Source organism: Linepithema humile, chromosome 6 (genome assembly GCF_040581485.1).
Source record: "Linepithema humile isolate Giens D197 chromosome 6, Lhum_UNIL_v1.0, whole genome shotgun sequence".
Taxonomy (NCBI): domain Eukaryota; kingdom Metazoa; phylum Arthropoda; class Insecta; order Hymenoptera; family Formicidae; genus Linepithema; species Linepithema humile.
This window is the reverse complement of record NC_090133.1, coordinates 27,396,790-27,413,160: the sequence shown is the minus strand read 5'-3', so window position 1 is coordinate 27,413,160 and position 16,371 is coordinate 27,396,790. Positions and strand designations below refer to the sequence as shown.

The following is a 16,371-nucleotide window of genomic DNA, read 5'->3' as shown; positions in this document are numbered from 1 at the left end:
AATGGATGAAGTAACGGGACGAACAAATGACATTGCGAGCTGACTCGGCTTTCACGTTCGAGGATCTAGTACAAAATCGATTTACCACTTCGAAGGGACACGCGACCGACTCCTGCGACGTGCAAAAATCTCGGACGAGCGAAATCCGGCGAGATCGAGCGCCCGATGCATCGGTGCCTAAACACCGACGAAAATACTGCCCCGATGAATTTGTATAAGCCGAAGTTATTGGAATTATCCCCTCTCCCCCCCCCGAGAGGAGGGAAGGATATATAAATATATCGACATTTTTAGAACTAACCACGTGTATTTATTCGCACTCGGCGGATCGAGGTGTTGTTGCTAATAAATTTATTATGATCGGATTTCCATCTGTTCTTAACATCTTGCGTATATTATTCTAATGGCGGATTACGCATTTGTTAGCGGATGCAATCGGCAAGCAGATAAAACCGCCAGTCGACGGCGATATCAAGCAATTGCGAAATAACGTGTAACGTCTTCGACGTGCCAAAATGATACGAAAATGAAAGTAGCTGACCCTGATCCTCTCCCATTTAAAAATCACACGGCATATTTCGAAACGGAATATTTTGTAGACTCTTATAGAAGAATATACAGCTACTTGTAAGTATTGTATTAATTTTCTAATTTACATCTCTACGAAACAGGCAAAAGGCTTCGTTATTTCGTGGAATGAAAAAACGAATTGAAGTTGAAAATTCAAATAGAAGTAATAATATTATCTTTTACTATCTATTATATATTATTCTATAAAATTTATAAATAGAAGTAATAATATTACTTCTATTGACAGTCTAATATTTCCGACTGACGAAGCTTTTTCTGTTTTGTAATATTTTTTTTAATATCCTTTTCTTTATTTTACATTTATCCTAAATAAAATTTCTTTCAGTGCAGATACTTATGGCTATTTATAACAACATTGGTATATAAAATAGAAGGAAATAACGTGGCTTATTTATGACGTAAAATAACGACTCGCGCGGAAATGCGGTACTCCTTCGCGGAAATGCTGTGCCGCAATTTCCGTCGATAAAAACAATAGACTTATATCTCTAAAACGGATCGGTAGAGACACTTGTTCCTGCCTGATAATTCGGAGATATTTATAAATTCCCTGCGGATAATTTTTCTTATTTTCTATTACATTTTATTCTAATGTGCTCATTACTTTTATTACTTTAATATGAACATGTTATTTTATCGAACGTTAGTTTTCTAAATATATATTTCTATCCTGTTAGCAGTTTCACGAAGAAAAATTGAACATCGTACTTACCTTGGTTGCGCTTCAATTCGTCTAACTGGTGCGGTCACGTTCGCGTTTCGCATCGATTATCAGCGACTCGTTAGAGCGCTCGCATTTAAACGCAAATATCAAACGCCGTGATTTCTTTTCTTACACCACTTTATACAAATTTATTACTCTCTCAAACACAATTTCGCTTCGTTTGGTTGTATGTTTTTTTTCTCATCAACGTATGCAAAAGAACCTTAAGAGGAAGTATATGTATTTCGACTTTACAAAAGTTACATCTAGTTGTCCGGCGCGCATGTAGCTCGTTGCCCCTTTCTCGTTGACCCTTTTTTTTTTCTTTCTCTCTCTCTCTTTTCTCTCATCTCGCGTGTTTAAGTGCATCTTTTTTCTTGCGCCTCCCTTTCCGCGGTCCTACCAACGTTCTTTCCTCTCGCCGGATAATACAAGTCGTGTTAGATTTCAGCTCTTCGCGACGCAAAAAGGTATGAAAGAGACTTGTTTCGTACGACAAAAGTAGAGTTTCCGTCCTACAAAATTTGTGTACATATTCATTCATATGAGTAATAGTCTATTAGCATAGCTTTTGTGGTAACGTAGGCCCTACCATCATTCATTTTCATCAGATCAAGAGTGCAAAGTGAAAGATGAACGCGTCAAAAGAATGCAGAAGAAAAAGTGGAAAAAATATATTTTTATTTCGCTGGAATAAAATGAAGGTTCTATTAGACTTTCAAAGCCATCAAGTAAATGAAGGTAAAATACCGTCTTTTGTCTCCTTCTGCTTTTTGCCTTGGAAAGAAAAAGTAGATTAATCGATTCAAGTCCGGCGATGGGGGAGGAAAAGAACGTTTGTATCGTCAACCCGAATGTTAGGAAACGCAGAAATAGAGTCACGGAAGAGCGAGATATCGATATTAAAATGCCTAGACGATGCCTAGGAGTTATTTTTTGTCTTCCTTTTTTTTCCTTTTTTATTACAATTATTACTTCAATGTTTATTCCTTCTTTTGTTATCAATAAAAATTGTTACATAGTAGTTTGGGCCGCTGCTTGGCGTCAGACGAATCGACAAGCAACCAATTATAGTAATAATAGTAGCAGTAGAGTAATAGTAATATAGTAATAATTGGTAGCAGTATCGTGTCTTCTATGTGTGTGTATCGTGTGTTTTGAATGTGTGTACACGGTTATCCTCCATGCATCGATAAATACGCGCGCACAGGCAAATGCGAAATTCGGATACACGGCAGGAATTCGCAGGTGCACCGTCGCTCATCTACGATTTATTCTTGCGTGCAAGAGAAACTCTCCGCCGCGCCAAAAATTAGATTTTGCCGCAAAGTGTATTTCATTTTTTTTTTTTCTCCCATTGAAAGTCACGAATATATCGATTTAAGGGATGCAGAGCGCGGCGAAAGATGGGACGACGCTGACGTCGGCGGATAAACAAAAAGATAAGGAGGACGTAACAGGTGGATAAGAGTGTTGATTAGAGCGATTAATGCGATTCCCCGACCATTATTCTAGCGAAAACAATATCGCCGCGAGTATCATGCACAAAATCGTTATCTGACGTCGTCGCAGGGAGAAGCAGGATGGAGAAGCTTCCGCTGATAACTCAATGTCGGCGTCTTCTGTCGATGCGACGATAAGCGACGGGAGTCGTCTCGGACAGGGAAATAGATGCATCGCCCCTCGCTTTCGACAAAAGGATGGTTCGTGTAAGTATCAAACTGTGTTAGAGAATTTAATATATTTTATATTAATATTTAATATATAAAAACAGTGAAGTATCTTTTCTGCTGTAATTGCGAAACATTAGGTCTCAATAACGTTTCAGCGTTGCACATTGAAATCAGACCGCTATTCTTACGTAAGGCGAACACAAACTAATCGGAGGGGGGAAGGGGGGGGGGATTTTACTCGCTTGTTATACGCTGCTATCGTCAAAAGATTTTTTTCACGCTGACACACGAATCGCTGCTATTTAGGCTCATACGACGAATCTCTCCTCGAAAAATCCCGCTATCGATATACCTGCGAATACATCTGCCGTGTAAAACTTCTCTATTCACGCGTAAATGCGACTGTCGTATGTGTGTTTGTATGTATGTATTTATATATATATATGCTGGTGTGGGTGTTTTCTTTTTTTTGCGTTTTTCTTTCTCTCTCTTTCTCTCTTTCTTTCTTTCTCTCTCTCTCTCTCTCTCTCTCTCTCTCTCTCTCTCTCTCTCTCTCTCTCTCTCTCTTTCTCTCCTTCTCATCGATAAAAATCTCAGCAGTTTATGACACATCGTTCGCCGTTCTGTTTTATTCTTCTTACACATAGCAATAATAAAGACAGTAAATAGCTAAAAGGATCGTATCGATTCTTAAGGGGGATGGGGGGAGGCGGCCAGGATTGCGGCCAATCCGTGCCGTATCACCCGCTGCCGCATGCTCGCCCGCAGTTTTATCATCATCGCCGTTATCATTATCGCCGCCAATGTTATCGCCATCATCATATCTCCGCTCTCGCCAGCTTCTCCTCGCTTTCTCTTTTCTCTCTCTTTCTCTCTCTTTCTTTCTCTCTCTCTCTCTCTCTCTCTCTCTTTCTCTCTCCTCCTTTCACTCGTCCTTTCTCTACATCCGCCCGTCCGCTTTTTTTCTTGACAGCGCAAATGAGGGAGACGAGGATAGTGAACGGCCGATATTTAACAACGATAGGAAAAGAATTGAATGATTTTTTTTCTATCAATACTACACATCGACAGCGCCGTTCTTTTCACACCGCCTCTCTCATTCGCGCTGTCTCTCTTTTCCTTTCTCTTTCTCACTTTTACTCTAAACATCCCTCGCATTCACTCTCTTTTTCTTTCAGTCTCTTTAGCAGTCATCTTTCTCTCCCTTTCTTTCTTTCTTCCTCTCTCGCTCTCTTTTTCTCACACTCTCTTTCTCACTCTCTCTCACTCTCACTGTCTTTCGCGCGCGCTCACCCTTTCGTGTCCTACGAAAAAGACTGTAAGCCTAACACACAATAGTTTATTATTATTTATTATCATTACTTCTTATACTTAATTCATATGTGTACATGTATGTGTCCGTGTGTGTTTGTGTGTGTGTTTGTGTGTGTGTGTGTACCATCTCTCCGTCAACGGAACACTGCATAAAAGCGTTCGCAGAAGTTCAACGTGTCGCGCAGTCTCTCTCTCTTTCCCTTTCTTTATTCATCTCTCTTTCACACTTTCTTTCTCTCTCTTTCTCTCTTTCTTTCTCTCCCTCTCTCCGATATTCGTCGATCGATCGTCGATATGCGGTTCTTCGTGCGATTTTAAAGCTGGTGCGTGAATGAAGCGAATTTATATGTGTCAAATATGCAATGCGAGACAAGACCGGTCGCGTCGGCGATCATATCTCGTTCCGCGAACGTTCCTCGAATTGCGACGAAGCGCGATCATCTGCGAGGAACCGGGAGATTAATGCTCGCGAAAGCGACCGGCCGTCATTCGAAGAAGCCAAACGCGAAAACTGAAGGAGGACGCGGCGTCCCAGCACTCAAAGCTGTCCACGCGACGAATTGTGACGCGCGTTTCGATCCATTGCAATTTTTCGCTCTCCTAAAACTAACTTTCCTTTCGTTGTAAAAAGATTTAGGAATTTCTAACTTAGACTAAGAGTTTTTAAAAACCTTTTATTACCACCCCCGGATCGCCACATAATCGAAATGATCGGCGTGAAGGATCGTCGGGCGCGTCACAGCCCGCCGCGCTTCGCTTTCCTTCGGTCGAAGAACCGCTCGCAAACTCTAAAGGCGTCGAGATCCGCAGTCGATGCCGTCGCGTGACGACGCGGCGTCGCGAGGCACGGCGACGGCGGTTATCGGTCAATCGTCGTCGCGCCGCCATCGGATTTCCGTCGTCTTCCCGTCGCGACGCTCCGCGCTCGAATCGCAATCTCGCGGTTTCGCCCGTCGCAGACGGCCGTGTGAGACGCCCGCGTTGTTCGCGCGCCCAGGGAAGGGTTGGTTTGGGGAGCGTTAGAGAGCACAGATGTGGCAAAATGGCATGGATATCGATAGTTGCATCGACGTTTCCCGCGTTATCCAGACACTCTGACGCGTCGCACCATGACACGAGTACACGCGCCTACGAGATTTGCACGTAGATTCTTAAGTACGTATACATGCTTTGGCGAGGAAAGAGTTTTTCGGGGGAGGGTACAAGAGAACAACGCGGCTGTATACGTGTGTAAGCTTGAGGGGAAAAGCGAGAGGAGGGAAGGTGGGAAGGGGATGCGTCGTTGTTTACGTATGATGCGCGCGTGTACTCGACGTGGACTCGCGCCTGCCTTTCCTTTCGTTCTCTACACCGCGTCGGGGAAAAAAGAAAAGGTCGAAGAGGAGAGAATGATGACTGGAGCGGTAAATGGTATTTTCTCTTGTTGTCTGTGTTTGTTGTTGCTTCTTCATCGTGGGTCGCGCGGCAGGGCTTGCGGCAGTTCCGGCGCGACTCGTGCGGCATGGCGCATTCCATTCGCTGTTCATTAAAATAATCGATCGTATCGTTTATTATTAATATTTGTGTTGGGTCCCAGAGGTTACTGTAACAGAAAACAGGTTTAGGACGCAGGTTAGTCGGCTGCGGACGTAATCGCGCGATGCCATTTAAGTCTACACTCGTCCCCGCGCGTATTCGCTCCTACGGCAAATTCAGCGGTCTCGCGTTTATCATTATTTCGTTACTCGAGCTGAGAGCGAATGCTACAGTTATTTCAATCGTTAATTTGGTTACAATTTTCAGTAAAGAGACAGATGTGTAGAGCACGCGAGAGCAATTAAGCAGATTATCCGCGAACAAAAGCAACACGTCTCGTCTCGGTCGCTTCTCACAGAAAAAAAAAATGTTGAACGCCGTAATGCCGCTGAAGCGACCGAAGCGAATACGCAAGTGCGTCGTGATTAGTCATCGTCGTTAGCTGATAGCGAGCTGAAACGCTCGTCGAGAATTATCCGCGTGAGTCACACGTGGAGAGCTGCGCCGCGTCGCCGGGTTACGTGTGTCACGAAAAATCATTCACTCTGCTCGATCTCGTGAAGAATGACGAAGCGACGATGACGTCCACGTGGAAAAATCACGTTCGACGACTTCGTCTTAATCGACGCGACTCGTCAGTCGCGACAGCAGATATTACAAAGCTCGTTAAATATTACTCAGCGTTGAACTTTCGGCTTCGAAATCCCATTAGATGTGCGAAAGTTGAAACAGCTCGATGAAAGCGGCGCTCGATTAAGTGTTCGTTCACGATAGAATTATTAGCAAAGCGACAGACTCCCTTGTGGTACAATCTACAATGATGCAACGCTGAAAATTCGACGATTCGTTAGATTGATTCGATTGCACTTCACTGTGCCACCGTGCCATTCGTAGGGTGCTCCGTGTTTCCTCGCGCGACGCTCCGTATCGTTTTCCAATTGTCGCAACACGATATATGTACGCGCTCGCTCGTATACATAAGCAATCGCTGTCTACATATGTGCAGACCGACCCTGCCTGTATTCGCTCGCGATACAAGAGCAGCGCGCGCAATATCTGAGCTGACAAAGCGCTCGTTTGTGCAACCGCACGAATATGTTGAATCTCGTCCTGCATTTATCGCGAGAAACAAAATCGGTTTTATTTTAACGCCGCGTTATATATTTTCCTCGTTCTTCTGTGCAGGCCTCGTCAGAATTCAAATGTCGCTTGATAACGTTGGAACGAGTTTCGTTAAATTCTTCAACGCTTAGAGTGTCGAGATATTCTGAGAAGCTGAGTCATTAAAAAAAGTCATAACAACTTGATTTTCTAATAAATATCTCATGATATTATGATAATTATTAGCATGACGAAATAAACTCGATTTACCAATCCGACTGGACTTTATCAGTAATAGAATTTCGTCACTTTTACAGCGAAGCTTTTCAAGTCGACAAATTTGATGCATCTCGTCCCGAAAAACTGTCGAAAAATTTATCGTTCGGTTTACTCCCCTCCGAATCCACCACAAGTGTGTTCGCATTTTTTTCGGACTACTGTCGACTGCAATTTACGCGAATTCCAGAAGCGCGGACAAGTACGAACGTCCGAGGCAACGACCTGATGAGAAGAATGTTTTTCCAGTTGCAGAAAGCAGCGGCTTTGACGGACGGGCGAAAATGCGCGCGGTGCACAATAGCAAGTGCGCGTTCCTCTCTCTCATCGCGAGTGTTCGCGGGTATTGAGTGACAAGCCGATAATGATAAGCGCGGGGCGGGACGACGTGGGAGGAAAACTTGTTGGTTAAATCGAAGCGACCGAGGGGAGTCGTGAATAAACGCCACACCGCGAATCACCGCGACTGTCCACATTACCGTTGCGCCTGATTTCGCACGCGGATGACTACGACAGTAAGTAGAATATATAAAGTTCGGCATTGTGATCACGTGTTATGTTCTTCCACGAGAAAACTTAGCGAGTTTTTTTTTTTGAATGGAATTTGTGTTTCTTTTTAGGAATTTTAATCGAATGAAAAAATTGAGTCTTCAAGATAGCTTTAGGAGTTTGCAATTTTTATTACAAATCTTCAAAATCTTAGCCAAATTAAAAAGATATTAAACATCACATATCGTAGTAAACAACTTCTGGAATATGTGAATGTAAAATCATACTTCCCATTAATCCATTAATTAGGGATACGCTATTAATTTACTAAGAATACTTGCGGTGTTTTCAAGTAATTTTTTTTCCAATATATACCTTGTTAATTTATTAAAACTACTCGTGATATTATTTCAATAAATTTTTTTAATCTTTTCCAACATTTTCCTTCCTTTTCATCGCTCTCACGGTATTTGCGGAATTGATTAAATTTTATATACACACACAAGGTCGAGAACTTTCGTCTCTCTAAGCGGCTGAAAAGTTCTCTTGAGAGCAATTTAAAAGCAGCCACCCTGCCGCTTTCACAAAATTGAAACCCCTCCAAACTTGAAATGCGTATCATTTAACATGAAGTGTCGCCTAAAACTAATCGCCCCGGGGTTTACATAATAAAGTTCCAGCTCTGACATCGCGACGATCACCTGAAGCATCGTACTAACCTAATAGCCGCAGGACACGAGGTACTCGCCCAGTTTTTCAACGACAGATGCGGCCTGTTGTGGTTGTATAGGGTCCTCGTATAGGGAGACAACTACTGCCTGCGTCGTCTTCATGCAGTGGACGCCGACTTTGCCGAGTTTTGCCCTTATCACACGATCCGTGCCCGACAGGTAGATGTACCTGTTGCCGGCTAAGGTAACGCCCGACGACGTCAGGATGTCCTGCTCCTCGAAGCTCTGCACTAATTTCGCGAGCTCTTCTTTACTTACCTGAAAATAAAGGAAAGTCTCTTATCAGCGCGCGCAGTGACGGTACAATAACACGCTCATAAGCTGTGGCACCGCAACGTAAATGCGGCAAGTCCCAGACGGACTTGCGATTTCCCTTATCGTGAAAGCACACCGTTATTATGCAATTCTGTGTCAACTTTTGCTCGGGTACGTTTAATTTTAGCACGACTTCTCAATTTAGAAATAAAAGCACACTTTTTGTATATAAATCTGTGATCTTTCCGAATGTTTCAAAGCCTAGTACAAATTACAAATTGTTGAAAATTAAGATAATTCCAATCATTTTTCCTCATCCTGAATGAATGATTTTAACAAGCTATAAAAAATTTAGGAGAGAAAGAGAGCGAGAGAGTAGTTTAGTGAATTTCCGTATTGATTAGCAAAGCACGCGTGACATTATCTATCATTATATCACTCAACGTGATATTGAATTTGCGATTAGATCTCGCAATGATCCACCAACAAACGATTACGTCTCGTCTCATTCACACTTGCTATGCGCGAACCTGTGCGGAAGCCGGTGTTTAGAGAAACGCTGCAGTTGTCTATTTTATTCTCGCCGACGGTTCCGGATTGTGGACGCATAAATAAGCATTTACACGCTGCGCGCTTGAAAAATACTTCATTCATAATTCGACACACCAATGCTCGGTCGAATCGACAAGCTCGTTTCTCCATTCTGTCGTTCGTGATTTCAAATATTATTTGCAGCACTTGACAACTAAATCTCGCATGATTTGCTGAATTAAAATGTCAGTCGACAAACAGGACCCCGTTATTCATTTTCTGTCACATTTTAATTAATCGCAAAATAATTTTGCAATTAATGGGGAATAAAATTGGAGGAACAAGCGCACTGTGCTAAAGTTACGATTATAATAGCATGGTTTTGCGAATAATTAAGAACTTTGTTGTCGAAATAATTAATACTAAGCAAAGTTTCGCCGTAGCTATATCGCTTGCGAAATGTTCCTGTTAACGAGAAACCGATTCCAAATACGCCAAAAAACTTGTCATTTGATAGCAATCTAGAACGCCGTGTGAAGCATTCACTCCGTGTCTCATTCAGATACAAGTACGATAAAGACATTAAGAAGTCGTGACAGAGGGATCTGGTATGAGTTTCCTGGAAACACCAAACGGATACGCGCGTTCAGACCTGAGGGAGCTCAGATTTCAAAGCCAAGTGTCTCAAAGTCAATTGCTCTTAACCCTTTCGTGCCTAGCAGGTCAGCCGACATAGGAGAGGGAGATAATCAACGATAAGAGCCACAATTCACGTCAGCATCGATCCCGCGCTAGTGCAATTGCGCTGCCGAGTATAACGGTCGTCCTACATCAAAAGCTAGACGACGACGAGCAGCCCTTAAATCCCCGTCGAAGCTGTCCGTAACGATCTTAACGAGTTGCTTTCATTCACGACAAAAGCGTCGCGAAACGTGAAACAAATTGATAGCCCGATTTTTTCCCGCCTTCCGATCGCGGAATGTATTCTGATAAATTTAGAGAGCGAATATTTCTCCAGCGAGAAAGCCTGACGTGAATTCTGATGTAAATAGAGTCTGTTTTTTCTTCCGAAAGCGCGAAAAAAGTACGGCTGGAAGAGGAAAAACGACGGAGCTGCCGCTCCTCTTCGATGAAGAGACGTGAATAGAGCGTCTTCGTGAAAGCGGATCGATGGGCCTAAATGTCGACGCGCGCGTCCGCGAGCGTCGTTGCAGTTAATCCGGGATGATCTAAGACGGCCTTGAACTATAAGTGCACCCCGATTACGGTGTGTCTTTGTACGACCGACCGGTCGCCGCCGCTGCCGCCTTCTTTCTCACGGTTCTGCACACACACGCTCGCCTCACTTTGTTCTCTTCTCCCGCTCTATTTCCGCCGAAACGTTGCATTAAATGCAACCCGGCCGAACGTAAAGTGCAGCCGTGTGACGTAAATCGGAGAAACCCGACGTTCTGTGTCTCTAATTTCCTCAACTTCAATAGACAATACAATATCGCCTTGCATTTTTCTACAATTTCGCTACGAGACTCGTCTTCGCGGGTTCCTGGATTTTTATGAATCACAAAAAATATTTTACAATTACAAGAAGCGAGAAGCTACTTCCCAAAATGGGAGGAAAAGAGAGTCCGCGGACAAAACATGCCCCAAAACATTCTGCACAGCCTGAATCGGATTGCTCGAGAACGTTTCGAGTTTAAGTGAGATTTTTTGCACTTCTCGCGCGGTGCCGCAGAAAGGAGGTCACTCCTCGCGCTATTCTCGCAGATTCGCTCTTTTAATACGCGCGAGGTGAGTATTCAGCCCTTGGCGCACTTGGGAAAAAAAAAAAACGCTGCCACACGATGTCTTCCATAATTTTCACACCATCGATATAACGACGATGTAAACTATTTCTACTCTATTTGTATTCAATTTTCTTTTAATGGCGCATTTATTATGACTATTAAGCGTGGTATGTACAAACTAGAGCTGCGATTACATTTTTCTTCACTTCCTTGATACTCATATTAAAAAAATATCTTACTTTATCACCGACGTGATAAGATGAACCACCGGATATCTTATCCTATTGCGTTGGCGGGAAATTAATGTCCACTTTCTGTTTGGATGGTTTTCGCTCGTTTCGTCGCTTTACAATTGTGATATTATTCGTGCCTTTATTATTTTCATTATCAAAATTACAAAAAATATAGGAAAAAAGCGAGAATAAAAAGAACGAACCTACATCTATGACTAATCGCATTTCTCTTTTCCGATTAATTAATATCAAAAATTGTATTCCTGTAGAATAATTTAGTCATTATTCATTCTTAACTTTTGAATATGCGCGAATAAAAAGTTACTTCTTGAAAAGATCGAGTGATTATTTTGAAGCGAACAAAGCGTAAACTGCAGCTAAAGAAAAAAAAAGTACTTGTAGTCATACCGGGTTTATCTTTACATTTGCATTGTAATCAAATCGCTCGGGCTCACAAAACAATTCAAAGTCATCGAATTGCAGTCATCGAACTGCGGCGACGTGTCCCTATAGAAGCTACATAGTCACCAAGACGTCGTTAAACAAAATTCCGCGGCTCTTTTTGCACTGCTTATATTTAGCGGCGAACTTGAGAGGTATTCTCGTCGGGCCGTACGAGAATAGTGTACCTTGCGATCGATTCAACGGTGCGAATGTTAAGCCAAGCATATGAGTCACGATAGGACCCCGAGACGGGTGACACGAGGCCACCTTCCGGCACGGTGCGGCCCTGAGAATGATGAATCATTCCGTCGAAGCTGGTGTTTCATCTTCGTTTAACCCTTTTGCCAGGCGCTAACGTTCAACTAGGATTGAGAATTTCCTAGTAAAGACAAATTGAGTCTCGAAATCAGATAGTAACACAAGACTGTGAATCGATTGACAAATAATGGCGAATAAATTGTAGAATGATGAAACACTTGTGAATAAAATCGAAACACGTTGCTGTGATTTTGTGTTGACGTAAATTTGTGCATCGCGGTTGCAAAACGTCGAAGAAAACATTTACATGTGCGGTTAAAGGATTAAAGACCCACTGATCTGGTTTAGACTGGTTTTATATAGTGAACTAACGAATGTTCTCGCCAGATGAAGAAATTAATTGCGATAATTAACGCCGGGCTGATTGAGAAAGAGGCTGTAAGTTTGCAAGAAAGCTTCCAAGGCAATCGTGTCGTTTACAAAAAACGTAATATATTCATGATTTCACTTTAATGGATCGACTGATAAAATCTTTTTAATTAAAATATATAGGAGCGTAATTATAAGAAGATAATTTGTAATAACATCTGTTCACGCCAAGTTTAATCAAAGTTTAATCAAAGTTTAATCAAAGTAGTTTAATAAAACTAATTCATTTTTTATATAAATTATATATACAGTTTTTCGATTTTTCAAGGTTTATTACAAAAACATTATTAAATATTTAAAAAAATGTGACAATAACTGTCGAAATATTCTTGAAGAAATAAATATGATCTCGAATAGCTTTTGTAATAAAAACAAATTGTTCTTCTCTGTCGTGAAAAGACTATAAATCTCAAAACAGAATCTCAACTTCTGATTTTAAAGAGGCATATTGAAGCTATTCGGCGTGGAGTAAAATTGAATTGTAGCTCATTTCTTTCTAAGCACTCGCGTTATTTGCACGTCGCAGGGTTTCTGTCTTATAAGGAGCGTTAATTTATCCGATCTCGACGAAGAAAACCTTGTCCCAAATCGGAATCTTGACTGCTCGGTTTCGCGACACATAGCTTTTGGAGGTTGCTGCCCGATAGATCTGCCGGCCGGCCGGCTTCGCCATTTTAGCATCAACAATCGGAAAGTGTGCGCACTGAGGCCACGCTACAGCTGACGACCTTTATCTCCCGGCCTTGTGCACTTATGAGCAACCATGCATAACCAGCCCTAACCTATCCTAATCTAATCTAATACACGATTATTCCCAAATTCCCGCTACAAGTTTCTCGCCTTAGTCACCGTTCTTCTTCTAATTTAATCTTACGATCAGCTCACTTTTGTACGGCATGTTATTTCCGAATTAAGAATTAATAGAGGTTAAGTGACTCTCTTTCTACTTCTGTTACTAGATAATTACAGAGAATCAAATCTTAATTGTGATGTTTATGAAGATTTCTTAGGAAGAAAAAGGAAAAAGGCCATTTTACACCCCGATTCTCCTACCTGAAATCTACGAACCGATTGAAAGAGAACAGCATGACCACTCTGGTATAATTAAAGATTTACGTATATCTAAATCACAACATACCATTAATCACCTAAGATTGATTGGAAGATAAGATTCACGTGTCCACTCTCCACTATTGAAGTCATTAAATTTTTACCGACAGATTTCGCAGTGCAAGCTTCGAAAATGCAGCGACGAGGGCGCGACGATCACAATCGCAGCTTTCACTACGCGATTCGAAGAGCCACGAAATATTTTTTTTTCTTTTCGAAGAACCAACCATTGTGCAAGACATCGAGACGCGACAATAGGACTCCGAGCGAAACGCTCCGAGAAATGCATGCACCGGGACATCGCGAGACGCCAATCCTAGACGACACAGCGCAAATATCTTTCGCGTGCAATAATTGCCACGCTCAGATCTACCAGATTTACGAAGTGACCTCCCACAATGTCACGTTTCCGGATATCATTAGTTTAATGAATTGAAAATACGCTTAATCATCATGCAAATGTGACGTTCCGAAGTTCCACGAATAAATTCAGAATTCTTGATTTCTCTTCACCAGAATCGTTCATTGCAGTCATACGAAATGTCATTTTAAATGGAAGATGACGTAAATTCTATAAATAGAAAATGTACATATTTCATGCAGATTTTGATGGGAGATTATAATTCAAATGATTAATTCATAATTAATAATATTGCGATGATTAACGTATTAGCATCTAAAATTGGCTCGATATCGATTGGCTAAATATTTTATAATATTTAAATTAACAGACCGACCTGATTTTAGTATTTCCATTGACTCATTAAAAGAGGAAAGCTCATTAATAAAAGGAAACGTTGCAGAGATTCGTCTAATTCGTGAAAATTAACGAAATGTCAAAAACATGAAACGTGTGTGACGGACAAAATTCTAATCAGTGTTTAGCTGAAACTTTAGTTCGCGCAAATAGTAACGTTTTACAGAGGCGAAACACTCTGTGTAAAAGCATCCAATACACCGGTGATTGCAAATATCGCCCCGCACCCTTCTCTCTCGCGCCTACGAGATTCTCTCGCTAAGCTAACCTAAAAATTCGATTCATCCATTCATCCAGCTCCCACATGTTCCCGTCCTGCGCTCGTTCTCGCCAGAATCTTCGTCATCTTGACACTCCAACGCGATCGCGTTCGCCTGTTAAAAATCATCGCGGACGCGGACAATGGACCACCATTTCCACGTCGCGGTGCGACAGCGCAACGTGCCCGGCGCGTTGATAGAAGGCGGCCATGTTAAGCGTCGCCGCCAAAAAGCCGTTGCGTACGCTTCGACTCTGAATGAAAGGCTAATAATTTCGGAGCATTCGGATTCCACTGTCGTGGATACGCGAAAGAGCGAATCTAGGGTCTCGGCCGACGACAGAAACGCGACCCGCCGTCAGCCGAAGCGCGGTTTTGTCCACACGGCGCCGAGGAGCAAAAAAGTGCAATTGCACGGATTTTCGATCGGTGGTCGAAAGAACGAATTTTTGTGCGAATGTCGCCGCCGCCGCCGCCGTCATCGCCACGCCACACCCTTTTCGAGGCGCGCGATACATAATCGATCCTTCAACCGACGTGCGAGCACGTCTAACTCACGCGACTCATACGCCCCATGTTCCCAAGTTCCGCTCTCATCGCGCCCGTCATCATCATCGTTTGTCCCCGACACCGCGACGACCGCCTCCTCGTCGACAAGGGCATTCGCGTGCATTTTCGATCGATTCGTCGCGCACCTCCGGGGAACGGCGCGGCGGGAGTGCTGCCGGCCACCAGCAAAACATGTCCGCCGTTCCCGCTAGCTCCCCGGCGACGATGGAGATTCGTGATCGCCGCCGCCGCCACCGCCACCTCCGCCGCCGCCGCCGGATGATACATCGCGGATAATGTCGTTCGCTGACGATGATAACGCGTTGCGCCGCGACAGAAATAAATGATTAACCGGCCGGCCGGCCGGCCGGCAAACCCGGTACGTCTACGTGGCACAATATTTTCGGGGTTAGAAAGCGGTCGACGACGTGCATGCCGCGCGGTGCGGCACGGATCGGATCGTTCGCTCGCGCGAACCGGTTCGCGGTCGAGAGCCTCGGAACGAGCCGCGCAGACGATCTCGCCGGAGCATCTGTCCTCTCTCCTTCCTTCTCTCGCTCTCGCATTTCTGTCTCTCTCTCTCTCTCTCTTTCTCTCTTTCTCTCTCTCGCGTCTCCCTCACAGCGACAAAGCGCGTTTTACGCGAAGGGCTCTTTACACCGCGCACTTTCCCTTTTATCGAGGGGGCGTGCTACCGCATCTACCGGCTGTGCCTCGTTCTCCCTGCGTTCTATCCGATCACGTCTCTCCTTCGTTCTCGTCTCTCCGACCATCTCTCATTCGCTCCCTCTTTCGCTCTTTCTCACTCGCTCTCTCTCTCTCTCTCCCGTTTCTTGGTATTCTTTTGGAGCGCTACTCACTTCGAAGCCCTCGGATTTCGCCCACACATTGCCATCGTGTCCGGCGATCGCCGCTTTGGTAACACACCTAGACGCGAGCAGCTGCTTATCAACGTAATCCTGCCAGCTCATTTTTGAACACAAGGGAGAGAAGGCGACCGAAAAAACTGTTCACTACGGCACACTAGACGACCGCGACCCGTCACCAACTGCCTCAACTCGCGACTACCGATACGCGCTCTGAAACGCCGGTCGTTCTGCCACCCTCCCTTCCTCACTCTTCTCCCTCGACCCTCCCTCCAACGTCATCATCGGTCGTCCTTCGCAACTTGCTCCCCCTAACGGATTTTTCTGTAACTACCAACCGCTAGACATTAGGAACATTTAGACGACCATTCGAACTGATTGTCAAACGTTGGTAATCATTTTTTTTTACAATTTTATTTATATCACAGTGTTTGAATTTTTTTAATGGCGTTGGACCAATCGCATTGGTTTGTAGAAAAAATTATGCAATTACATTTGTCGCA

The 16,371-nt window shown here is 43.5% G+C and overlaps 1 protein-coding gene across 3 annotated transcripts; it reads right to left on the bottom strand.

The window, feature by feature from the left end:
* Positions 1-336: 336 nt before the first annotated feature.
* On the bottom strand, positions 337-16,106 carry chic (profilin chic). Of its 3 annotated transcripts, none has more exons than XM_012365265.2 (3): positions 15,863-16,105; positions 8,382-8,651; positions 337-5,863 (listed from the first exon to the last, which is right to left on the bottom strand). In XM_012365265.2, the coding sequence occupies exons 1-2, from the start codon at positions 15,971-15,973 to the stop codon at positions 8,382-8,384; spliced, it is 381 nt and encodes a 126-aa protein (XP_012220688.1). In that variant the 5' UTR covers positions 15,974-16,105; the 3' UTR covers positions 337-5,863. The 3 variants fall into 3 exon arrangements, with proteins under 3 accessions (XP_012220688.1, XP_012220690.1, XP_067213593.1); XM_012365267.2 differs by lacking the exon at positions 337-5,863 and adding an exon at positions 7,830-8,307 and having other exon boundaries at positions 15,863-16,106; XM_067357492.1 differs by lacking the exon at positions 337-5,863 and having other exon boundaries at positions 7,830-8,651; positions 15,863-16,106.
* Positions 16,107-16,371: the final 265 nt, after the last annotated feature.

Coding starts and splice junctions, on each gene's coding strand:
- chic (XM_067357492.1), bottom strand. CDS start 15,973: ATGAGCTGGCAGGATTACGTTGATAAGCAGCTGCTCGCGTCTAGGTGT. Junction 8,652..15,862: donor CGAAATCCGAGGGCTTCGAA/GTGAGTAGCGCT, acceptor CTTTATTTTCAG/GTAAGTAAAGAAGAGCTCGC.